We start from the raw sequence: 27564 nt of genomic DNA, 5'->3' as shown, positions 1-27564 counted from the left end.
ATTCCCCTGACATAGACATCACGTACACCATGCACGCATTCAAAAATCAACTTATGATTCAGAAATAAGCTTAGAATGTGTTCAAAAACCAACAGGGATGCGTTTCAAAATCATATGAGTAATCGATAGACCAACGTGCGATGGCTGCTACGCGCTTTGTGAAACAAGGTGTTTTTGTTCAAGAATTGAAACCCCCACCATAGATCCGGGAGTGATGCGCATGCGTGTATCTGGCAGATTGGGCGTGCGAGTAAAATTTTTCCCGGTTGCATCTAGCTGCTTTCTGCGACTGCTTACACAGCCAACAACTACATTTCTGTAGCCAGAAGCGGGAAAAGGTACTACTCATCCGCCACTCAACTGCGAATTAGAGATGGGCAAAACTGTTCTTTTCAGAGATTGGATCAGAACTGTTCACTCCCTGAAATGAATTAGCTGTTTTTCATGACTCACCACTCATTTACAAAAGAAAATAAATGAAAGGCACATTGCCCTTTAAACTTGGTTTATTCCAGTACTATACCTGTATTTTGATCTTATTTGATCCTATTTTGAAGTAACATAGATAATGAGTAAGAATTTTGTATTGTTTATTGAAATTTCCACGATATGACAAAGTTTTTGATTATTGATTTATTTTGCACTAGCGTGGTTTTTTGGGTGATCGGAAAATGTTGTAACTTGAGATTTACATTAACAATATATTTGGCTATAATGTATTAAAATTTCATTAACCTCATACAAATACATCGCAAGCCATATATTTTTCCTTTCGAAGACGCCTAAAATCGCAAAATCCGTACCAGAATAAGAAAAAAAAATATATATATATAAATTTGACTGTAAAACGAAAGTGCTGCATATAGCCTTACGCAGAATAAAACAAGGAAAATATTGGTGTATCACATTTTGCGATACGTTCATCGGTTCGCTCGTAATTAAAGCGTAAATTCGAGTGTCCATAATAAAAATCCTATAGTAAGAGTAGTCATCAGGAACCTAATCTAATCAGTTTAAACAAATAAAAATAAAATAAAAACAATTGATGTATACATAACATAATAATGTAATATACATAGCGGTATTACTATGAAGAACAATATCCAGTGGGGACAAACTCCGATGCAGAGGCGCTGAGTCGAGCAGGTCGAGCCGCGAGCTGTATTACTGCGTGAGCTGAGACCGCAGAGACCAGAGTGACACCAGAGTCGCTTTGCTCGACGCTCTGGCTAGAGTCGAGACGGTGGGGTGAGCGTTGAGCGGGCGAGTTCCGAGGGTGGGGGGAGCTCACCCGCTCCGAGACAAATCGTCCGCTCCCTTGCGAGCAGGTTTTTGCAAGTAGTTCCTATGTTATCCGCTAGGTGGCTCTCTGTCCTGTTGCTGGCATCAACTGCCCAGAGGGCAGGACGAGCGACTGAAACGATCGCCGACAGAGTGCGATGCGAAGTTAAGCTGCGCCAGACACTGCACAGTGCACACGGCAGACGACGCACAGAGACTGCCCGGCATATGTGAAACACAAAATCCAATGGGGCACTGCACAATGCAGGCAGCCAAGGTAGAAGCAGGGCAGAGGCCGGCGCTGGCTGTGTTGTGTGGCGTGCACTGTGCTCTGACCAGCAGAGGCGCTGCTGATATGCTCCGTCTCTCTCTCTCTCTCTCTCTCTCTCTCTCTCTCTCTCTCTCTCTCTCTCTCTGCCTGGGAAACGTTTGGAGCTACCGTTCCTTTTTTCTGAATCACTGATTGTTCACTCCTTTGAAAGATTGAACTCTATGAATTAGTTCAAGAGCGGATCCCCCATCTCTACTGCGAATCTGAATGTAAACAGTTGTGACGTCACGCTCATCTGAGGCAATTTTTTGTTATGAAGCATTGCAGTCTCCCTAAAGCCTTTGACACATTTTGCTGTTGGCAGACACTTGTATGAGAACTGTGTTTTGTTGTAGTATATGGCGCATTACCTTTGCAATTTAAGTTTTATTGGTGCAGTATTATTCTGCAGTAACGGGATACAGTAATATCCTTTGTTAGAGTATCAGTTCTTACCAGTCAAAATTACAAAAAATTAACTGAAAACCAAAACAATGAAAAATTCCTGGAATTCTAAAAAATTCCCAGATTTTTCCGTTTTCTTCCAGATGAAAAAATTCCAGGGTTTGTCCCTGATCGTATACACCCTGTAACAGCAGTCAGACTGAATAATTATTATATTAGACATAACTGAGCCAGTTTAGATTAGTTTTCAAATATTTTACTGCAGTACCATTCCTGTTTATCATCATACTAAAGATGAGTTTTATGTTTTACATTATTTCAATACACGATTATTAATGATTTCTTATTGTGTTACCCATCTTATTGGTTACAGTAGTATCCATATTGTGACAAGATTAGTTGCAAATGTGCCAGTGATCCACTTCAGAACAGCAACTATTTAGGACTTGTTTCTGCTATATTTTATGTTGGGCACCAAACTAATTTTGTGAGTACAACAGAGAGTATGCTGCTGTGATGGTTTGCCCCTTACGAGTGTAGCCTGTTAGCACTACAGCAGAGCAGTTGCAACATACACTCGGGATCACTTGGTCCCTGTAGTGGTTGTGTCTTCGCCTTTCTCAGCAATGATGAAACCACACATTTCTATTGTCTCCTTTGCCTCTGGGACACAATGGTACACCCAGTACTGATCCATGTTGGTTAGGTAGATAAAGAAATTTGACAAAGATGTAACATTTTCACTGCTGCCACAGTCCAGTGGCCTTTTATAACGGCTGTAGCTAGTCACAAGGCACAACGCGCAAGCGACCTATATCATGTTCAAAATGTCGTGGAAGATGTAGAAAACTTATTCAAGACTGATTTGGACATTTTCCAATATCGCCTCAATTGTAATACATTGGTCTTTGAGCACAAGGGCCTGGGCCTCCTCGTCTCTTACAATTCCTGGTTCTTCACAGAGAGATGGTCTGCAAGTTTGATCATCGTCATCTAGACTTGTTTGACCACATTCACACATCCATTTTTATAATGTCTATGGATGTCATTACAGGTCTTGAAACAACAGTTCATTCATAACAAAGATGACAATTTTAACACTTTGCTCCATCCCACTTCCCAAATGGAAAAATTTCTGTGGATGTCAATACATTACATATCTGCAAACAAGTGAAAAATTAATTACTTTTATTTTTTGAGGCTCTATGATTTGTGGTGCAGTGTCCGTGTAAACAATGAATCGCAACTCCAGATCTCAACCTAGCACCCAGTAACCTGTTCTGACGGTTCGAGGTGACACACTGCCTGTAATCTCTTCCCAAATTTCAGCTACTATCATTAGAACCAGTCACACAATCCTAGAGTCTTCGCTTAGAGTATTCTTCTGGAAGGACCCAGGGCGAATATTGTTGCCATGCGGTTGTCCTAAGTCCATCTCGGCAGCCATTCGTTCTGCGGTCATTGCTCTACAGCCAGCTGCCCATGGAATCTGTTGGTATGTGGCCCCCCCCCCCCCCCCCCACACACACACACACACACATCATATCCCTTATGCCATTGCTCAGCTTCCAAAACAAGACAAAAAGCTGAAAACGCCCGTCCTCTGGGTGTGCTGTGTTATGATCTTTGCCTAAAATGTTCCAGTAATGTTAGACAAACCCAACAGCCATCAGGTACTCAACACCCCAAGGGTGGGGCTGGGTGGACCCCTGGGTCCATGGCCCGCAGGCCAGGCCAGACCAGCACAATTAAGTTTTTTAATTGTTGTAATGTAATACAATCTAGGAAAGATATTTTGAATATTTTTTACCCGATGAAATGTTAGAAGATTCTACAGCTAATTATAGCCTAACATTTTAAACCATTTATCATAAACATTTAAAAAAATTGTTGCTGGTAGTTACTGTCATTGTGTGTGTTGATGTGTTGTGTGGATCTGTGTGTGCTTTTTATAGCAGTAAGGCTGCCTCCCCCCCCCCCCCCCCCCCCATAATCCTCCCTTGACTATTTTTTGTCTAGCCATTTCTCTCTTCCTCTTTGCTCTAAAAACCAATGTTTCGTGTGACTCATCAGTCGCCACTGTCCACCTGTCAACTGTCATTTTCAACTCTTGCCACTGAAAGTGACAACATTTATGTGGTTCAGTTCCAGATTAAGTTATTTTGTATAAAAAAAGCTTTGTTTTGCAACTGTTATGTTTGTGTGAAAATATTCTTGAACAAGATAATGTAAGAACAACCTTTACTAATAATTTAATTTAAGAAATCCACATTTACATTATAAAGATATATTTTAGGCAGAATGTATTGTTTCATTTCTGATAACACAATACACCAATGAATATGAATATTAAGTCTGGAGCTTTAAAACACACATTGGAAAAAGTAGCTACAGGTCATTGGACTATTACGAAATTTATGAAGCATCGTGAAAGAGAAGAGTTAAAAGACGTTCAGGGTCAGGTTATGTCAAAACATAAAGCAACCTTCAACCTTCGTACACTGTAGTTCAGTTGGTTTCAGACCAAAAACATGTAAACAAAATCACACAAGAACAAGATACTCTGGCTTCTGAACACCTAATTGAAGCAGAGGAAACAAATAACAACAGAGATTCTCTTAGTTTGTAATAAGAAAGTAGTGAAAAATGCGCTAATCTAGATATTAGTAAGAATGCTGATGACAGCAACAGTTATATTTTGGACAGTCCTGGTACTTGGTCTCCAGTGATGGGTGACAACTTGCAACAGGAAATAGCACAGTCAAGCTCCCTACAAAAGAATTTACAGGCTGTTACAGATGCATGGAAAAAGCTCTGAGCATTGAAAACAATAGAAAATGCTTCCAACACCAATGAAAGGACATGGTGCTGACAGTAACATTTGTCAAGATATTGACTCACTCAAATGTCTCTGGCTGGCACAGTGTGGATGACCTTTGGATGGAGTGAGAACGACAGCGCCTTCTCAACTAGTGTTTGATGTAGATGTATCTAAAGCTGCTCTCTCGAATGAAGTGTACCTCACATTAACCAAAATTGGTGACATCAATGTGTCTCATTCTGCTTACTTTGGCTACTTCCATTCAGTTATGTGTTATGGAGTGCAAAAATGGATCTATGGAATACATATTACAATAAATAAATAAATAACCATGTCAAGTACTGAGGTTCAATCTTGCTACACTGGTAACCCTGCGTCTGTCATGAAACATGCATTAAATTCGTTACCCATGTTAATGCCGTCGAGTGTATCATGCCATGACAGTATGGCCATTACACAATGCACTGCACAAGACATCATTCCGTATTACAGTGCCAACATGGTGCAGTGAAGGATATGCAGTGTCATAATTGTGCAAATGCAGTGGTGGAAACTGAGTGTATCGATTATCCACACCTTGTACCTGCGGACTACACTGGTCTGACTACACTTCAACAATTGGCAGCTGAAAAAGAATCTGTTTCTGGACTTTGAGGACAATGCTACCACAGACTGTAGTTTTAACCAATGAAGTTTGCAACATAATCATAATGCCACTTTCACATTTTCTGAGCCTTCAGTGCAGCGAATTGGATACGAGCAACTGGCTACTACGTCCTCAAAACTAGTTGCGTGCTACGAAAATCGCCAGCCGTGCTGCCTACTACACCAAACAATGCTGCAATTCTCTTTTCAGCCTCACCTCAAAGGTTCAGTTCACACCTCAAACTACCACAGTTGACTCCACTCACTCAGCTTTGTGTTTCGCAACAGTAGACAGCATTTTCAAAGCAACTGGCATTTTAGATGATGATTTGAAATAGGTTAACTTGCTCTGCCATCTGGCAGGATAAGCCAAACTACTTATTCTGTTGCTGCCGCATGAAAACAAGTGCAGCACAGCAAAGACTGTTCTCTTGCAGAGACTTTCTTGAACCCTGGAATAATAGATACAAGAGGCTATCTAGGCACAACATACTCATGACAACACGTCCTCACAACTTCTGATTGCACTCTCATGCCAGATCTGACCTGTGGATCCTATGGATCATCAAGTTACTGACTGTGTTGCAACTGGCAATGATGGCACAATTCCAACTCTCAAGAAAAGCACAATTCCAACTCTCAAGAAAAATAACTCGCACTGACAGATTGCATGTTCTCGGTGATACACCACTGGCGAATATTAAAAAGCCAGATGGACACCACCCCACGCAGTGCTACAACAATGACATCGTGTGTGGCACCTGTTTCCAGACAAGGCTCCTCGACACAACACAAGGGTTAGGTTACGTCTCCGCAGCAGCCAACGGCATGCCATAATCCAATCATTTTGCCTGTACCATGGAGTTACAATGCACCTGAAGTCACAGATGGCTCACGGCCATGATCTGCTGATTCCAAAATCAATTCGGACAAGCTGCATGCAACTTTAGTTTCCTGGGAGTTCCCAAGACACTTCAGCTTACCTCAATGGGCAAAGTTGCCTAACCTACCCATGTATAGCGCAAATTCATGTCGCCACTATGATGACCCGACAAGGATGCTTCTTCGTCTTGGGATTGTAATGATGTAATTTTTCAGTGAGACTGCTGGGGGCATACGGCCACCAGCTTGGGATAGTTTAAGTCTCTTTATTGTGAACAATTTGTCCTTGGTGCCACCCACTCTTCCCATCAGCACCTCCCTGCTGCTGCAAACAGATACATGTCATAGGTAACCTCTGTATTAAGTCCCCTTGTCTTACATATGACAAACACAGATCCTAGAGCATTTATGGGAGGTTGACAACACAGGCACTGTCACTGCAATCCCTTCATGATCAGTGAGACACAGCTCTACAGGTTCTTCATGAGCCCCTCGTGACAGACTTTGCGTGTTATCACATGGACCAGGTGAGAAAGGTGGAAATTCACATCTGCTCGGATGGTTGCAGGCTGTGCAGCAGGAAAGCTTGTCTTTCACAAACATTTACCCTAACAAACATCTAGTGAAGATATTTGACCCAGAAGTTGGATGGACAACATAATGGTTTCACTGTATGTCCAGTCAGCAACTAACCATTTACTACAAATATTCAAAAACTTTTTAGGCAGTTTATTTCCATTTGATGACAACTGCAGTTATCAATATTTTTCTATGCTTGCTTATATGATCTTCGTGTAAATATTTGGGTAGGCTGTGGATGCTGCTCTATGTTTCCCCTGTCATGTCTGTTGCTGACAGTGCTAATTGTTCCTTGTTTCTCATTGCAAACACGTGAGCTGAAATTTGTGAACACAGAGTGCTGCTATTGCAGGTCAAGCAGTTAGCAATGTTACATCTTGATAAATAGGGTAACAGAATGAACACTGCCCTTAATGGTCCTGGTGTTCAATAAGTGATGTTCTTAACCCTTATATCATGTCCTTTGATTTTGTTTCCTAATATAATTTTCATCTGTTTTAGAGTCATAGGTCTTGGCCATTATATGAATACGACATTTTTGCATTTATTGTATACACATTTATAAATTTACCTGTCACTTGATAATGGATAGTTTCGAAACTTGTCCCATCTTAAAAGAAAATGTAGAATCCAGCCATTGTGGTCTGTGGGACCTCCTTTCTTACTTTTTTGGCTGCCACATCTACAATGCCAGATTACAACTCTCTGCATTCAAGTCACCACCTCTTTGGAAGGTAGTCAAGACGAAGGCACCATCTTGTTTACATTATTTTCATGTACAGTTCCTACCCCTCAGTCTACGGTCTGAATAACAAGCCATGGCGATCACCCCCTTTTCTGCTCCTGCAAATATCCCTTCTTTTCTTCACGAAGTATGAACATGTAAGGTCTGAAAAGTGGGATTGCTATTCTGTTTTAATAATGAAAACAATCAATTTTTGATAATATAATGTAATTGGATAAACAAAAATTCGGTTCACCAAGTGGCAGCAGAACACACACATAAAGGATTATAATTAGGAAAGCTTTTGGAGCCAGTGGCAGAAGGGTTGAAGGGGAAGGAAGAGAGGCGGAGTAAAAGGACTAGAGAGGTCTAGGAAAAGGGATAAAGGGGTGGATTTCAGAAAAATCACACAGAACCACGGGTCTGGGGAGACTTACAGGACAGGATGAGAAGGAAGGATTGATTGTTGGGAACTGCACCGGACGAGAATTGGAAACCTTAAAACTTACAGGTGGAAGACAAAGTAATATGCAATACAGATTGGCTGATCGACTAATTGAGAGGGATTATGGGACCAAATGGCAAGGTTATCAGTCCTGTGATTCCGAAGTAAGTCATGCTAAAAGTGGACGGATACAGTCAGGGGAGTCAAATTATAAAGTAATGAAGATTAAACACAATCAATAAAAGACATAAAAGGTGAGACCAAATCTATAAACTGGAGGAAAAGAAGAGGGACGGTCCTTCCATGGGGGGAGTGGTCGTGGGGTCCCAGACTGAGAAGAGTGGAAAAGAGGTCCCAACCACAATTCAATTCAATTTTTATTATCACATAACATGCCTTATACAATCAAAGATTGTGACATAGGTGACTTGTCAGTTTTACACTATATATAACAATACTAAAAATAGACAATAAACTAATAATATACATGGTGTAACATCTTCAAAGAGGTATTTTAATTACAATTATAATGCATTGTTACCATTCATGAAATCTTCTACACTATAGTAACATTTATCTTTCAGATATTTTTCCAGGTCTCTTTTGGTACCTTTTACATTTGGGTCATCCATATCTTTCCATATTTTATTTACAAATTTCATGCCCATATAGTATGGGGTTTTTTCATATGATTTTAAACGGTGGGTAGGTAACATGTAGCTCGTTCTATGTCTACTATCATATTGATGCAAGAAGAAGTTGCCCTCAAAAAGTTGTGGGTTTCTTTTCGTGAAAGTGAGAGTTTCATAGATGTATATGCTTGGAATGCTCATTAGATCCAGTTTTACAAATAAAGGTTTGCAGTGTTGCTTTGGTTTTGCTCCCACCATTGCTCGGATGATTCTTTTTTGTAGTCTAAAAGCTCTAAGTAAATTTGTTTTTTCAGACCCCCTGAAAATTATACTATACCTAATGACTGAAACAAAATATGCATTATATACAGTTTTTCTTACAGCTAAATCAGTAATACTATACAAGATATTCATAATGTATACAAGGCTATTCAGTCGACCCAGTATGTTGTCCACATGGCGACTCCATAACAGGTTTTTATTGACTAACACGCCAAGGAATTTGACACAGTCTGCAGTCTCTAATTTTTTGTCCATATGCCTTATTTCACTTATAGACTGTGCAGATTGTTTTGTGGTAAAATGAACAATTTCTGTTTTTGTAAAATTTAATGTCAAGTTATTGTTTTTGACCCATGCCTCCACTTCCCCAAGTGTTTGTTCAATATGACGAATTAGGTCTACCTCATTTTTACAACAGACTACAGCTGTTGAGTCATCTGCATAGAGGATAGTATCAGACTGGACCTGACATGGCATATCATTAATATAATATAGAAAAAGCAGTGGCCCTAATATTGAGCCTTGTGGAACACCTAATTGAGTGTTTTTCCAGCCAGAGAGAAATTTCTTGCCGTTGATGTTAATAAGTACTCTTTGTTTTCTGTTTGCCAAGAGATTTGCCTTGAAAACCATAGCGTGCCAATTTTTGGAGAAGCAGGTCATGATTTACTGTGTCGAAGGCTTTGGACAGGTCACAAAAGATGCCTGACACACACATTCCATCATCAAGACATCTGCTGACTTTTGTGACTAATTCATTTATTGCATGGATTGTGCTGCGGCCTTTTCTGAAACCATATTGACTGCCTAAGATAATGCTGTTAGATGAATTGTGATTTCAATCTGATCACATGCAGCTCTTTCAAATATTTTTGAGAAAATTGGTAACAGTGAGATTGCCCCATAGTTGCCCAATTCATCTTGTTTGCCTTTTTTATGTATGGGCCGAACTTCTGCATATTTTAATCGATCTGGGAAACATCCCTCATCAAATGATTGGTTGATTATGAAAGAGAGTGGATATGCAATACTGTGACGGACTATTTTTATTATTTCAGTGGGGACCTCATCCCACCCCGCAGATTTTGAATTTTTTAGGGACATTATGATTTTGATGACATCTGAGATGGAAACATGAGAAAACTTAAAACATGTGCAATTGCTATCTGTCATATTGGGCTTTGTATTTGGTGGTGAACAGTCACCAAATTTGTTACAGTTTATGAAAAAGTCATTGAATGATTCACAAATGGCACTGGGTTCTGTAACAGCTCTACCATTTATCACTATTTTAGAAGGGCATTTTCACTCTGCCTCACTGCCAACTTCACTTCTTATAACAGACCAAACAGCTTTTGATTTGTGTCACTAATTCCTTTTGTTACCCAGGATCTACTTTTTTGGGACCTCACTGTTACAAAAGGGAAGCATTTATTGAATATACCCAAGAATTCAGTTAAAAGCTATTGTAATTGTCACTTGTGGAAGTGTATTTGCTGACTGTCCACTTGGTTTGGCTTAGTTTTTTGCAAAATACTTCCACATATTCTTGACTGAAATTCCTACATCTTTTTGTTGTGCAGACTGAATTTTGCTTCGGTAGCGATACAAATAGTGCTTTATGGTCTGATACTCCTAAATCTAGAAGAAACTTTTCTTTTACATAATAATTATAACTACTTACAATATTGTCAATGCATGTTGCAGAGCTTGCTGTAATTCTTGTATACTGATCGAAATTGAGATTTAGCCCATTTGTGGCTACCAGGTTCTTTAAGTGTGAAGAAAATTTGTCATCAGTCCTTACATCTATGTTGAAGTCAGCACATATAACCACTTTCTTGTACAGTTTCTCACATTTTAATTTATGTAGCAATGTATCAAACTTATCTAAAAATACAGAGCTTATATGGTACCCAGGGGTGCGATATATGCTGATAATTAGTGTGTTATACTCTTTAAGTTCTACACAACAACTTTCAAATGTGCCTTCTTCATTCGGATGGCTAAAATTCTGTCTGATATCATAGTGGAATGAACTAATATGCAAGAGCCTCCATACCCATTGGTCCTACAAAAGCTGGTAGCCAGTTTATAACCTGTAAGTTTATTTAGGAGACTGATATTTTCAGATTTTAGCCAATGTTCATTAAGGCATATTACTTTCACAGATTGTTTCACACTTTCTAGCAAATTTTCTATATCATAAAGCTTCCTGATCGTTCCTTCAGACAGACCTCTTATGTTCAAGTGCATAACGAAATTACTACTGCATATATTATTAGGTAGAGGGTCTTTAAAACTAATTTGACTATAAAGTAACGGAACGTCCACCTGAGTGTTGACTGCTTGTTCTGGATTCGTTGTATTGGGCCAAATTCGGATAGAACTGGCCCCCTTCATCAGTTTCCCTGTGTGTGAGCATCTGGATGATGAGTAGGTACTTGACGATAATTTCAGTCTTTGCTGTATGTTCTGAGGCTGGTTCTGGCACTGTCTCATCTTCTGGATGTGATGTTCCTGTTTGAGCTGGCGCTGTGGCTGCGATTTTGATGACAACCAACCTGCCCCTGCTCTAAGACTAAAGGAGAACCTTATACCTGGAAATAAAAGCCACGTTCACGGAGGAAACTGAGGACCAGGTCAACAATCTGTGAATCGTCTGCTAACATTAAATTTAAGGAATCGGGAAGACTATACTTAGCACAAAGGGCCAAAAGAAGGGGACATTCCACCAATATGTGGGATACTGTCAGTCTGGCTCCACAACCACACTGTGGGGGTGGGTCATTATGTAGGAGGAAACGATGGGTGAGGCTGGTATGACCAATGCGTAGGCGGCATAAAACAGTGGTCTCCTTCCAAGAGGAGTGGAAGGAAGAGTGCCAAATTGCAGTAGAATCCTTGTTTGTGCGGAGTTTATTACTATGAGTAGTAGTGCAGCAGATGTCATTCCATTTTTGAGCGATTTGACATAGATCTGCATACCTGCAGCTGGTATCATGAAAGAAAATTGGGGATAAGTACCTCCTTCTCTAGCAAAACAGTCAACCAGTTCATTCCCTGGGATGCCCACATGACTTGGGACCCAGAGAAAGACAACTGAACAGGCAGCACAGACAAGGGCAGAGAGAAGGTCATGGATAGCAGAGACCAAAGAATGATGAGAATACTGTCGGTCAATAGCCTGCAGGTTGCTCATTGTGTCTGAACACATTAAAACACTGTGGAGGGAGGCCTAAGAAACAAAAAAAGAGGGCTCTGTGAATGGCTAGAAGCTCCGCTGTGAACACACTTCATGATCCCGGCAATAAATGGTGTTCTAAGCCAGTAGAAGATGTAGAAGTGTATCCTACGTTATCGATTGTCTTAGAACCATCAGTATAAAAGATAGTGGCACCCTGGAACTCTGCAAGGATAGCGCATAAACGATGCCACACAACCATAGGGATGACAGAGATCTTAGGACCCTGGAACAGATTGGTCCTAATCCGGCACCATTCAAGGGACGGGGGGAGGGGGGTATGGGAGGAAAGACACGGGGTGCATTACAGTGAGTGGAGATGGAGATTCCGACAAAGGGAAGTGAAACACATATGCCAACCAGCAATTCCATCCATGGGTGGGTGTCAGGATGGAGACATCCCTAATTGGCAAAGAGGACAGGGTACAAGGGATGGTCAGGAAATTGGCAGTTGGTGATTGCGTAAGAAACCAGGAGTTGGCTCCATCATATATGCAGAGGAGGAATCCTCGCTTCTGTGAGGAGACTATCAATGGGAATAGTGCTAAAGGCACCAATAGCCAGATGCACCCCACAATGGTGAACAGGGTCAAACAGTTTCAAAGTGGAACGAACTTGTGAGCCATAAACATGAGAACCATAATCTAGTCTGGACAAGACCAGAGCATGGTAAAGATGGAGAAGAGTGGTACAGTCTGCACTCCAAGATGTGTTGGGCAGGAGGCAGAGAGCATTAAGCTTCCACATACATGTAGTCTGTAGGTGGCGAATGTGAGGTGGCCATGTCAGCTTGTTAACAAAAGTAAGGCCCAAGAAATGGGACAGTGCGACAACATTGAGGAACTGGTCGCCTAAATAAAGTTCTGGATCGGGGTGTACTGTGGGTTGATGACAAAAATGTATAACCCACATTTTGGAGGGAGAAAACTGGAAGTAGTGGGAGATGGCCCACGCAGAGGACCTTCGGATGTTGCCTTGGAGCTGGCACTCAGCAGATGGTACTGAGTGGGAGCTGCACCAGATGCAAAAATCATCGACTACCACACTGGGGTAACCATTGTCCCAACAGAAGTCACAGCCCATTGATGGCAAAGAGGGCAAGTGACACACATAGCACAGAACCCTGTGGGATACTGTCCTCCTGAATTGGAGGGGCACTGAGTGAAGTACCAAATCGAACCCAGAAGAGCCAGCGAGATAAAAATTCATGGATAAAAATCTGAAGAGAACCACAGAAGCCCCAGTCATGGAGGTAACTAAAATGTGATGGCGCCAAACCATGTCATATGCCTTATGTAGGTCAAAAAGACTGTGACAAGGTGCTGGCAGTGAGTAAAAGCCTGTCTGATGGCTGTTCCCAATTTGAGTGAATGGTCAGGTGGGGATCGTCCTGCCCAGAAGCCACACTGATATGGGGACAAAAGGCCCCGAGATTCGAGTACCCAACATAATCTGAAGCTAACCATCCTCTCGAGCAGTTTACAAAGTACATTCATCAGGCTACCTGGGAGGTAGCTGTCGAGAGACGTTGGGTTCTTCCCAGGCTTGAGGGTGGAGATAACTATACTGTCTCACCATTGTGATGGAAAAGCACCCGTGAGCCAAATGGGGTTGAAGACCCTGAGGAGATGTTGCCTCTGGGAAATGTCGAAGTGCTGGACCATCTGGTTGTGGATAATTAAATCACTGAAGACTAAGGACTCTCATGAATATGATGGAGTGCCTAGCAGAATGATAAAGTACTGTGCTGCACTTGTTAGCCCTGTATTTAGCCACATTTGTAATTTTACCTTTAGGAATGGTCAGTTTCCTGAATGATTAAAGTACTCAGTAGTAAAGCCGCTTTATAAAAAAGGAGAAAGGGGTAATGCAGACAATTTTAGATCTATTTCTATGCCATCAGTGTTTGCCAAAGTTATTGAAAAGGCTGTGTATGTGAGGATAATTGATCATTTTATAGTGCACGATCTGCTATCAAATGTACAGTTCGCCTTTAGAAGTCGTTTAACAACTGAAAATGCTATATTCTCCTTTTACCGTTTCTAACAAAACCTGCCGTTTTAATTTCACAGAATTGGCATATGATTAGTGAACTGAACACTTCAAAATTCTAGGTGTTCAGGTAGATAGTAAACAGTCATGGAAAGCCCACATTCAGGATCTTGTTCAAAGACTTAATGCTGCCATTTTTACTATTCAAAAGGTATCTAAAGTGAGTGATCGTTTGACACGAAAATTAGTCTACTTTGTTTATTTTCATTCGCTTTTGTCATATGATATTATATTTTGGGGTAACTCTTCCCATTCTAAAAGGATATTTTTGACTCAGAAACAATAAGTGGTGTAAGTTCATGAACCTCTTGTCAACCCGTTCATGAGTCTGGGTGTTTTGATATTGGCCTCTCAATATATATACCCCTTACTGTCATTTCTTGTTAACAATATTAGCTTATTCCCAAGAATAAGCAACTTTCACTCAGTTAATACTTGGCAGCAATCAAACCTGCATCTGGATCGGAGTTCCGTAACTCTTGTACAGAAAGGCATGCAGTATTCTGCTGCATCTGTTTTCAATAAGCTACCACTCGAATTAAAAAATCTTAGCAGTAATCCACTTTCAAATCAAAACTGAATAGTTTCCTCATGGGTCACTCCTTCTATTCTGTCAAGGAGTTCCTTTAAAAATTAAGCTGATTCTTGTTGTATTGTTAATTGCGTTTACTTAAACTTATGGATTGACTATTTTCGAGTTCATAAACATTTTATTTTTATCTGCTATTACTTTTATGTTGTAATTTCATGTACTGACATGTTAAATGACCTTGCAGATTTGCTCCTCAATTTGGTCCCATAGAACTTGATGTGTAAATAAAATAAAAAATAAATGGAAATACGGGCCTGGGGCTGTGTCTCGTGAAGAGGTAAGAACCTGCAAGAATTCCCATTCATTGAAAGGTTCATTATAGGGCTGCATTTCTACCAGAGAAAGGTAGCAGTATAGGAAGAGGATGCCCACGCCGTAGCAAAGCGTGTCGCGAGGTGTTCTGCGAGGACCAATGGATCAGTGCACAGAGCACCTTGGAGGTTAATACCCCAGACAGTTGACTGTTGCTGGCGGCCAAGAAGGCTACGGAGCTTGGACCAAACCTGCAATGACGAGGCATACATCCCCTGGGAGGAAACATAGCGCTCCCAGAATTCCTTTTTACTTTGCTTGGTAAGGTAAGCCTCAGCATGGAGACGCTTAAAAGTGAAGAGGTTGATCTGTCAAGGGTATCACTTAAATTGCTGCATATAAAGGCCAATTGACCCTGCGGAATGCCCATCGTGGGGGCTTGTCTGCTTGGGAGCAGCAGGGAAATGATAGAATCACTGGAAAGTGGTCACTATCACAAAGGTCATCATGGGATGACCATCGTAGGGAAGCCACGAGGGCAGGGGAGGAGATTGTAGATCGATAGCAGTAAAGGTGCCATGAGTGGCACTGAAGTGGGTAAGGGAACCATCACTGAGGTGACACAAATCAAGGTCCATAATAAGTTAGTGAATTAGGAGGCCCCCACCTGTTGAAGTGGCAGTCCCTCACAGTGGTGGTGGGCATCGAAGTCCCCAGGGAGGAGAAATGGGGGTGGGAGTTGCTGGATTAAGGTAGACAGTGCAACGTAAGGAAGTGGCCTACCTGGAGGGAGCTAGACATTGAAAATGGTGATTGCCAGAGTCATTTGCACTCGAACCACTATTGCTTCTATGTTGGTAAGTAGGGGAATCCAAAGTGCAGACCCCACCAGATGCTACCCCAGGGCCAGCACGGTTCAGACATAATGCCTGATAACCATGAAATGTTGGAGAGTGGTCATCACGGATATTATCTTGAAGAACAAGGCAGAACGCATAGGAGGGGACACGACATTTAATTTCTGGTAGGTGACAATAGTATCCATTGCAATTCCACTGGATGCTTGTGTGATGAGAGTCCAGGTTTGAGAGAAAGTAGCTGAGAGGAGGTTATGTCACTCGGGCAGTAGCCGTCATCGACAAGGATGGGGTGACATCCATAAATAAGATGTCAGACTCAGGTAACAAGGGGGGAGATGGCACCTCCGGGGGCACCAGGAGGGTCTTGTCTTGGGATTTATGTTACTTCTTCTTCTCCTCATTCAGAGGTGGAGGAGGGCAGGGCACAGAGGGAGTACATCTGGAACCCAAAGAGTGCGGGTGACTGAGGGGAGCACAGATGATGCATCTTGAGGCCGAGTGGTGGTAAGAGTCTTACGGCCTGAGAGACGCCAGGGGGAGGGGTCCCGGGAGGGAGCTCAATTCCTGGCAGGTTCCGAAGATGGAGGGCACTTTTTCGGTCAGGGAGGGGGAGTGACTCCTGGACAGGAGGTCGTGGGAACTGCAGCGGAGGCGGAGGGGAGACAGGGCTGGGGTAAGGAAGAGGTAGGAGGAGGAAATGAAATAACAGAGGCAAATGTTGAAGATAGTGACACTTGATGGAGTCTCATTTTTTGGCGAGCCACAGTATAAGACAGTGATACACGGCTGGTATTCTTGGATCTTCTTCTCTCTCTTATAAGACAGGCAAACTGTCATGTGTGGGGAGTGACGGTCAGCACAATTTACACACACAGGTGGCGGAACACAGGGACTTCTGTCATGGTGTGGGTGTCCGCAATCACCACACAGAGTGTCCGCCGTACAGCAGGAAGACATATGCCCAAAATGCAAGCACCAAAAGCAACACATAGGTGAATGGACGTATGGCTAAGTCGTATCTGCAGCCATAAATTTGACCTTCTCAGGGAGGGTATTCCCCTCAAAAGCCAGAATGAAGGCACCAGTATTGGTGCGGTTGTCTTTGCGACTCTTTTTCACATGTCGAACAAAATGAACACCACACGGCTTCAGATTAGCCCGGAGTTCCTCATCAGTTTGCAGGATGAGGTCCCTATGAAAAATCACTCCCTGTACCATATTCAGAGATTGGTGAGGAGTAATAGACACTGGGACATTGCCAACATGAACACAAGCACGAAGAGCTGTGGATTGGGTGGCAGAAGGAGCTTTGATCAACAGGGAGCCCGACTACATCTTACTAAGGGACTCCACTTCACCTACATCTACATACATACTCTGCAATCCACCATACGGTGCGTGGCAGAGGGTACATCTTACCACAACCAGCATCTTCTCTCCCTGTTCCACTCCCAAACAGAACGAGGGAAAAATGACTGCCTATATGCCTCTGTACAAGCCCTAATCTCTCTTATCTTTGTGGTCTTTCCGTGAAATGTAAGTTGGCGGCAGTAAAATTGTACTGCAGTCAGCATCAAATGCTGATTCTGAAAATTTCCTCAGTAGCGATTCACAAAAAGAATGCCTCCTTTCCTCCAGAGACTCCCACCTGAGTTCCTGAAGCATTTCCGTAACACTCGCGTGATGATCAAACCTACCAGTAACAAATCTAGCAGCCCACCTCTGAATTGCTTCTATGTCCTCCCTCAATCCAACCTGACAGGGATCCCAAACGCTCAAGCAGTACTCAAGAATAGGTCGTATTAGTTTTATAAACAGACTCCTTTACAGATGAACCACATCTTTCCAAAATTCTACCAATGAACTGAAGACGACTATCCGCCTTCCCCACAACTGCCATTACATGCTTTTCCCACTTCATATCGCTCTGCAATGTTACGCCCAAATATTTAATCGACGTGACTGTGTCAAGTGCTACACTACTAATGGAGTATTCAAACATTACGGGATTCTTTTTCCTATTCATCTGAATTAATTTACATTTATCTATATTTAGAGTTAGCTGCCATTCTTTACACCAATCACAAATCCTGTCCAAGTCATCTTGTATCCTCCTACAGTCACTCAACGATGACACCTTCCCATACACCACAGCATCATCAGCAAACAGCTGCACATTGCTATCCACCAATCTTGATCTCGATATTTCCCACAAAAAACAATGGCTTTGTGGTGGTGAATGTGTCCCCATCCGTCCTAGTACAAACTAGGTACCGGGGAAAGTGTTTCATCCCAAGACGGCAAGCCTGGCCCTCCTCCCATAGTGTAGCCAGGCAAGGGAAGGTTGCCGGGTCACATGAAGCAGCATTCAATGATCCTTCACCATTTGAAGAGACACCCATTTGAGAGTGGCCAGAATTTTGCAGCTTGATATACTTCATGCGCCAAGCATCTGCTCTGATATCCCCCACTCCAACCAGGGCTCTCCCCATGGGCACCACCCAGCCCCAGCCAGGAGTTCCGATGCTTCAAGAAGACAAGCAACCACTCCTTGGTATACATGGCAAGGCAACAGTTCAGGTATCAGTAGTGTGATCCGGAAGGGAGAGGGGAAGGAAGGGGCAGGAATCCACACCGTAGATGCTAGGGAGGGAGTTCTTCCCCAAATGGCTCACACTAAAAACAATGAATTTTGAAGTGAAGGTCAAACCTCAAGCGGGGACCTAAACGACAGAAAGGATGAAAGAACAGGCAGAAGGAACAAAACTGCATGCAATATAGGAAACCAGGTGGATGGCCAGGTCAATATAAATTGGAACACGGAGAGGGGGGGGGGGGAGGAGGAGAGGGAAATGGGGAAGGAGCGAGGATAGGGAGGGAGAGCAGGATGAAGGAAACGCAGCCAGGGAAGGAAGAATTGGCTGTAGTATCTTAGGGTGCCACGCACGAACTCATGAAAAAACCGTGAGGCCCCTGGGGATATGCAACACAGAGATTACTGCTAACACATCGTGTACGAGTTAATAACAGTGAAAAAAGTACACTGCATGAAACAGAGGTGGGAGGGGGATGATGAAAAATAGACAGGTAAGAAAATGAAATATATAGAAAAGTAAAACTGAGTTCTGCAACAGGATATTGTGTGTTACCAGTATACACCTTCTGCCTATGCCCATTAATCATAACTGATATTTTGGTGGTAGTCGTGCCAACGTAAAAGGCTGAACACTGTTTATACAACAGTTGGTATATGATATGTCATTTCACATGTGGCTCTCCTTTTGATAGTACATCAGAGTTGTCTCAAATTTCCCCAAGTGAAATTCCCTGAATTCCAGACAAGTTTTAGCATTTTTCCCTGACAAATTTTGAGATCTCAAGGGTAAGTTAAGACGCAAGTTGACAATCTGTCTTTGCAGTTATGGTACAAGAAAAAATATTGCAAATGAGGAAACATTAAAAAAAAACTTGCAAGCAGATAGCATTTCCTGACATGAGTAAAAATCCTAAGTACTAACATCAGCATCTTTTGTAATGAACTGTTTTTAGATGGAAGATGCAAGCCAAATGGTACATGTGTTTCATGAAGACCACTGATGTTACTTAATTTCAACGAAACAAAACACATTTGGTGACAAAAATAATTTTTGCTTGGAGTCACAAGATGCATTTAAAGTACCTTCACTGATTTCAGAAATAACCTCAGAAAAAAGTAGGCCTCTTGAGAAGAAATGTATAAAGCAGGGAAGAATGGTGTAAACCAACACTGTAGTTGACCGCCAATAAAATGTTGGTTCTAATATGTTCTTTATTGTTGGTTATTACCCACCGTGTTATGTCTGTTATCTTACAGGTATTGTGAGATTTTTCTTTCGAGACATATGTGAGTGCATAAGAGCAGAAACTGTCAGCAACTGTCACAATTTTCTTCCTCTTATCGTCCATACTTTCTGCTAACATATAAACTACTTTTGAAGAGCCAACATGCTCTCGAGCAAATAAAATGTCTATAAAACACCATACTGTACAACGTACTTGCGGTGGGACAGTCCCAATTCCTAAAATCCATCACCCATGGCCTCTGGCCTGCTGGGGAGCACTGCAGTCCTGGGTCCACTGCATTACGACACACACACACACACACACACACACACACACACACACACACACACACAGACTCGGCCTGCAGGCAGGTAGGTTGGTTGGTTGGTGAGACTACATTTGATGGGTAGGACCTGCACTTTAGTGGGAAATGGAAGGCTTCAGATCGGCAGATACCCACAGAAATGGCCTGCAGATTTGGCCTTTCATGGAAGTCCACTCGTGTGACCAGCTTTTTAAATGTCACAGACACCATGTTGCTGAATTGAGCAGAGGTAATCAATCCTTACATCAGTTAACTTCTTCAAATACTCTGAGAATCAATAATAATAAGGATAGGTAGCAACTCGCCGTAAAGATTGCTGCATTGCAGACAGGCACATAGAAAAGACAATTACACTCTCACAACTAAATTTTCGGCCATAGCTTTTATCAGAAAACGAGCTCACACACATTCACACAATCACTCAGACACAACTCATACACTCATGACCGCCTTCTCTGGCTGCTGCATCAATTGCCTCTGAGAATCAGATCCAAACAAACCACTCCCCATGCCTCCCTGCCTCGCGTTGGCAGCTGTTAGGCTAGCAGCAAGAAGTGGTGGCAGCACTGATTGCAAGTGGTATGAAGTGGAGAAGCAGTAGGAATGAAGGAGTAGAAAAAGTGGTGCATCCAGTCAGCGACGATGCAGGACACTTCAGTAAACAAACCATTTCATCTACTGAGACAAAAACGTGATATTTGAGAGGTTTTTTTTTTTTTTCAAATTTCCCTGATGAGTTTGAAATTCCATGATTTTCAGAATCTGTGGCAACCCTGTATATGTTTTGTCAGTTACAGGTGGTGGTAGCAGGGCGCACAGTGGAAGTCTTGCAGCAGGGACGGTCACAAGGGAGCCAAAGGACAGGGAGGTGGGTGCTGAAGGAGCATGTGGTCTGACAAGAATATTGTGAAGAGCATGCTCTAAAACATGACAATCGTGACTTCAGTGCTTGTTTCACCACACGCATATCTGGACTCTTCCCCCAGACACCAGGTTTTCAGAACTCCGCAGGTGGGAACTAGTGTCTTTGGTTCTGACCATCCACCTGGTCTTAATTTATGTTAATTTCTTCCGGCTCAGCATTTCTTCACAGTAACTACTTGTTTCTTCACTCCCACCTCTGTTACAAACAATGCACTTAGCTTTCCAGTCTTATTAACTCATACAAGATGTTTTAGCAGTAATCTCTGTCTTGCATATTACCCTGTCTTCCATCTTTAAGCTGTAAGGTTTTCAAATCTTGTCCGCTGTAGTCCCCAAGAATGTTTTTACTTCTCATCCTGTCCAACGAGTCTCTCCTGACCCGCAGTTCTTGGTGATATTTCCACATTTACCCCTTTTCCTAAATCTCACCAGTCCTTTTCCTTCACCCCTCTTCCTTCCCCTTCAACTCTTCTGCCTGAAGATGGAGCCACTGGCTCCAAAAGCTTGCCTAATTATGACATTTTATGTGTGTGTTCTGCCATTGCTAGGTGAGTAGATTTTTTATCTGTCCAGTTACATTAAATTTTCTGTTTTTTGTGCTTCTATTGACAGTTGTATGATCTTGACTCCTAGAGCTCAGTACTGGCCAGGTATTGTTTCATAATTTTATCTGTCTGATGTCACTCACCAATTTGATAATGCAAAGATATTTTTGAGTCCCAACTGTTAAGAAACACAATGTTTGAACAAATGCACCAAATTATGTCATATTGAACTGATGCCTCAATTGGTACAGTAAGTTTCCTTTTGCACACAGTTAACAATAGAGCAGAGGTTTCCCAACATTTCCTCTGAGGGAACACTTTCAGAATCATCGTACTTTGATGGAAGACCTTGCTTATTTTGTAGATCAATAAAATTTAAAAAAGGACCACCACATTCTTAAGAGTTTTTCACAGAGCACTTATTCCCTTCCCGCAGAACATAATTTGTGGAACCATGCAACAGAGTTGTTTACATGAGGAAGTGTTATTAAAAGTTTCTCAGTAATATGAATTACTACAACTATTTCACTAAAACATGGCTAAAGCAATATTGTAGAGCAGCGAGTCCCAATATCAGTGAGTACTGGTTGCAAAAGTTTAGTTGTGAAATGCCCACTTTGGCAAAGCAGTGACACTTGTGGTTGGATGAAGATGGATCCTGCATTCAGGGAACCAGTGGTGCTGACCATAGGTACACTACTGCACAATGTATCAGATGTGGATGCTTGTTTCATTGAATACCTTAAATGCTGCTGTCAATTTACAGGAAGTTTCCTCATACAGATATTTACAGTGATTCCTTCAGCATACTTGCCACACATGTTGCATATGATTTCCTTCACCCTGTCTCAATCATTTCTTTTTGAGAACACATTTTTTAAATTTTTCACTGTCTTTCTTGTCTTAATTATTTTGCTCCAAGTACTCTGTGTTCACAACTTTTGAAAGACTTATCCTTCACTTCCTTGCACTAAATCCACATCAGTTAACCAGCACAGTACAAACAGAAAGCAGACTACATTTACAACCAAGTCTAGTATGTCATGAGGCCATGAATGGGCCAGCAGAAAAACAACTACAAAAACTGAAGTTGGAGTTAATGTAACTTAATGGGCAGCTCAGAACCCTGAATTGAACCTAACTAAATTAACTGAAGACAAGTTACAGTTTTAGTTGACAGCCATACTATAATTTCCTAGCACAGAAATAAAACTGTTCAGCATGCTGCAGGAGTAATGGAAGGAAGTACCCGTAGATGTCATCCACCACAATTCAGTGGAACAGGAGAGTACACAACTGACAGAGGCGAAGTGTTACTTGTATCGTGCTGACCCCATAATAGTTCCAAGTATGTAGTTTCTTAACAGCTTTCAGTCTTTAAATGGCAGTATAGCATATTTTCCACCGCTGTATCAGGGAAGAAATATGTAAGAATCTTGTCAAAAGCAGTTACACTATGTAGATTAGTTTTTTTAAACAATGCATTAATATATTTTAAAATTTGGATAGCAAACAATATCTTTACAAAATTACAGCTGCCAGCAGCATTTCATATACAAAGAAGTATTTATACAATTCATAAATAGTGAATTAGATAAACTCTACTTCAAACGAACAACACAAAGCTGGCGCAAACATGCTTTCACACATAAATTGTGTAAATGATAACTGTTTACACTGTACCATGGCGCATCAAAGTGGGAAACACCCTCAAATTGCCCTACAAAAGCCACCCTCTTGTCCTCTTATGTCACTGGCTCAGTAAGTTATTTCGTAAACATTATTATTTTGAACTTTCCTGTGAGGGTAATGAGGAAAGAAGACTTTTGCTAATGTTATGCAAAAACTAATTATGTTTACAATTGTATCTACACTTAACCCTTACAACTACAGTGTTTTTTTTTTAGTAAGAAGGGTACACAAATAAAAAAATTTAATTGTCAATTTTATGCTGTCAAAATTCACAATAATTTAAGGTAAAATTCACACAATTATCATTTTAAAAGTGCTAGAGAAAGTGGATTTTTAATATTCAAGGATGATTTTAACCAAAATGTCACTTGGCACTAGTACGCAGTAATGCAGTTGGCTTTTGTAGGCCAATTTGAAGCTGCTTCCCAGCTTGATTCACAACAAGTGTCCTGAATCGATCTGTACACCTTGATTTTATCCACAGCACTGTGTTGCATTGTAAACAATTATTGTTTACACACTTTATATAAACAAAAAAACAGACAAATGTTACTTTCAAGGGGAAACATAAAATAAAAATTTAGTTTTCAAAAGTACTATTACACAAAAGCTCAACATAAGCCATCAAAAAGCTACTGAAAGATTCAAAACTATACAAATACTGGTCATAAAATGTAACAACACATACTAGCAAATAGAAATGTAACAACACATACTAGCAAATAGAAATGTAACAACACATAATAGCAAATAGTGGAAGTAGAGAAATTAAATGATGAAATAATAACTGTCATAAAAGCTCTTTGCAGTACTTTGACCAGAATATTCACAAACTCATGGAAATAAATGTAATGTTTCATGAGTGAAATAATTCTATGACTTATACATTTACCAAAAGTTTACAACAAATTAAGAAGAAAATCTTAGAGCAGTTTGTTTCAAATGTTACCAATTACTAGTTCAACCTTAAAAAAATAGTTAAATTTAGTCACACACTCCCATTTCCCAATCTGAATCATCAGAATCAACAGTTTTCATTCTTTTGGATTTTAGGAATCTCTTTGCTGTCTTTGTTTTGGTAATAGTTATCTCTTTGACAGGGCCAAAATTATATCTTGCTTTTAATCGTTCTCTTATGAAGAGACCTTTGATTAATCGTCTCCAGTTTCCATAGATCCGTTTTAACCTCTTCTCTTCATAGCGCGTCTCTGCTGCCTCTTCTTCCTTGAAACAACAAAAATGATTACACTATGCAAACTGAAAACCAGAAGTAATATCTATAAAAATTATATATGTTAAAGGACAGCAATATTAATGGTGTGAAACAAAATTTTATACAGGAGGTGTGCAAAAGTACATGATGTAATTCAACCAAAGTAAAATGTAGGAATCTATAGAACGCTGAAGTGAATGGGGAGATTCATCATCCCAAACTTTTGAAACTTCCTGGCAGATTAAAATTGTGTGCCAGACCAAGACTCGAACTTGGGACCTTTGCCTTTTGCGGGTAAGTGCTCTACCAACTGAGCTATCCAAGTAAGACTCACGAACTGTCCTCACAGCTTTAATTCCACCAGTACCTTGTCTCCTACCTTCCAAACTTCACAGAGGCTCTTCTGCGAAATTTGCAGAACTAGAACTCCTGGAAGAAAGGATACTGTGGAGACATGGCTTAGCCACAGCTTGGGGGATGTTTCCAGAATGAGATTTTCACTCTGCAGTGGAGTGTGCACTGATATGAAACTTTCTGGCAGATTAAAACTGTGTGCCGGACTGAAACTCGAACTTGGGACCTTTGCTTTCACGGGCAAGTGCTCTACCTAACTTTTGTTTAAAAAGAGGGGCATAGTGAAACATGTTACAAAGTGAGAATATACACAGCTGAACAAATCAAAAGCTGATATAGGGTAAGGAATAGGATGAGATAAAAAGGACGATGACTGAAAGTTGACAGAAACAATTACATCAGCTACCCTAGTACAAGTTCAAAAAGCCTATTAAAAGATTCGCTTTTTATTTCATAATATTACATGAAATCTTATCTGTAGTACTGTCAACAAGTCAAAATCATGCATTCAGTTGCTCACTGATCATACTACCTCCAAAATAGGAGGTGACAAAATAATGGATGATGCTCTAAATCCCGTCTTTCTAAACTCTTTCACTGCAAAACATCAAAGAACAATTCCTCCTTGCACCTTTTGCGGACCTGCTGTGGTACTATTTGTTAGTCTTAATGCCTGTTAATCACATGAGGTGGTAATTCCTCTAGTAGCAGTCTGTCATAGATCTCTGGTGGTGCAACAGAGGACTCACACCCCCCCCCTCCCCCCCGACTTGAAAAAGGTGTGGACTGTTCCAGTGATCAAGAAAGTTAATGGGGCACATATACAAAACTAAATCACTAACACGAGTCTGTTGCAAAATTATGGTACAGCTTTCATTCTCACTTCTGATGATTTTATATAAAGTCTACATAGAATTCATAAGCACTAATCTTTCAGAATACAGCTCACTCTGTCTAATCACAATAGCCTGGAGACGTCACCTAGTGAAGCTCAAGGGTTGCCGCTCTGTTTCTTTACTTCTGGAAGACCTTTAACACAGTTATGTACTGAGCAAGGGAATGATGTCTGCTGCATTTAGAAAGAGTGGGTGACCTACACAGCAAGAAGTAGAAATGGCAACATTTGTCTAAACAAGAGTATTTACTTACCACAGAGTTGATCCATGAAGCAAGACACTGCTGAAATTAATTTTAAGGGAAAGTGCCTTATTTTACTGTGTTACATGTGAGCAATGTGAGAGAGGGTGACAGCTGTCATAATCTAGTGTTTTAGGTGTCACACGTATTGGTCCTACATACTGGCCATAAAATGAAGTCACACCTTCAGGCATTATGGCCTTTACCTTTATCTACGTCTACATACATACTCCACAAGGCACCACATGGTGCACGGCGGACGGTACTTCATACCACTACTAGTCGGCCCTTTTCCTATTCTACTTGGAAATGGAGCAAGGGAAAAATGCTTTCTGCATGGCTCCAGATGATCCCTACATTCTTATATCGTGTGTTCATGGTCTGTATGTTGGCAGCAGTACATCATTTCGCTCTCAGCCACAAATGCCAACTCTCTAAATTTTCTCAATAGTGTTTCACAAAAAGAATGTCGTCTTTCCTCCAGAGATTCTCATTCGAGTTCATGGAGCATCTCCATAATACAGTTGATCAAGCCCACTGGTAACAAATCCGCTAGCACACCTTTGAACTGCTTCAATTTCTTTCTTTAACTAATTGTGGTGGGACCCCAAACACTCCAGAACTACTCAAGAATGGGCCACACCAGCATTATATATGTGGTCTCCTTTATAGATGACTACACTTTTCTTGATTTCTCCTAATAAAACTAAGTTGATCATTCATCTTTCCTCATACTGGTCTTAACAGCTTGTTCCATTTCATAAAGCTTTCCAACATTACACTTGGGTATTTAATCAATGTGACTGTGTCAAGTAGCACACCACTAATACTGTATTAGAATATTATAGGATTGTTTCTCTACTCATCCACATTAACTTACATTCTTCTACATTTAGAGCAAGCTGCCGTTCATTACACCAAATACAAATTCTGTCTATGTCATCCTCAATCCTCCTCTAGTCACTTTCCTGTACACCACAGCATCTTCTGTAAAACAGTTACGGATCTCTGCTCACTCTGTCAGATCATTTATGTACATACAGAACAAGATGAGAGTATCATTCTTCCCTGGAGCACTCCTGGTGATTCCCCTTTTCTGATGAATTCCCGCCATTGTAGTGGGACACAAAATTGAAGCGTCACTCATCCACCAGTGTCAGCCCAGTTTGCAGGTGAATATAAGTTTCATTTAGTGTTTTGTTTTTGTATTTTGTAATATTTGTGAATTATCTAAAGTTTTGTATTTATTTTTATGTTTCATGTACGGAGAGGATGGCGCAACGAACGGAGACAGCATCTTCACTGCCGGGACCAGAGAGAAAATTGCTGGCCACCATACATCGCGGGTCGACAGTCAAAGAGCAACAGAAGATCCTGAAACCGAGTTGTTGCATCGTGCTTCTAAAAACTGAAAAAATAAGAATTTGTAATGTTTCTACAACAATGATGTCATAGAAAGTTTAATCATGTTGTAAATGTTCAGTCCTATCTTGTCAAGGCTCATGTTCACAACTATATGTAGTATATATGAAGATAATAAACTAGT

At 41.1% G+C, this 27564-nt stretch overlaps 1 protein-coding gene and 1 long non-coding RNA gene across 3 annotated transcripts in view; one reads left to right on the top strand and one right to left on the bottom strand.

Moving 5' to 3' along the window:
- Positions 1-201: 201 nt before the first annotated feature.
- LOC126198916 (uncharacterized) lies at positions 202-27564 on the top strand. Its single transcript, XR_007540112.1, has 3 exons — positions 202-338; positions 20945-21021; positions 27290-27564. It is a non-coding gene; the product is annotated as an uncharacterized LOC126198916 (long non-coding RNA).
- The window catches only part of LOC126198912 (DNA repair protein complementing XP-C cells homolog), a 142337-nt gene continuing 137873 nt past the window's right edge, over positions 23101-27564 (bottom strand). Inside the window, exon 6 of one of the 2 annotated variants that reach the window (XM_049935540.1) lies at positions 23101-24538. In XM_049935540.1, coding sequence (XP_049791497.1) covers positions 24299-24538 — 240 coding nt within the window. In that variant the 3' untranslated portion in view covers positions 23101-24298. The remainder of the gene's footprint in view (positions 24539-27564) is intronic. The other variant, XM_049935541.1, reaches the window with a different exon arrangement.

Source organism: Schistocerca nitens, chromosome 8, assembly GCF_023898315.1.
Source record: "Schistocerca nitens isolate TAMUIC-IGC-003100 chromosome 8, iqSchNite1.1, whole genome shotgun sequence".
Classification (NCBI taxonomy): Eukaryota; Metazoa; Arthropoda; class Insecta; order Orthoptera; family Acrididae; genus Schistocerca; species Schistocerca nitens.
This window is presented reverse-complemented; position numbering and strand designations above follow the sequence as displayed.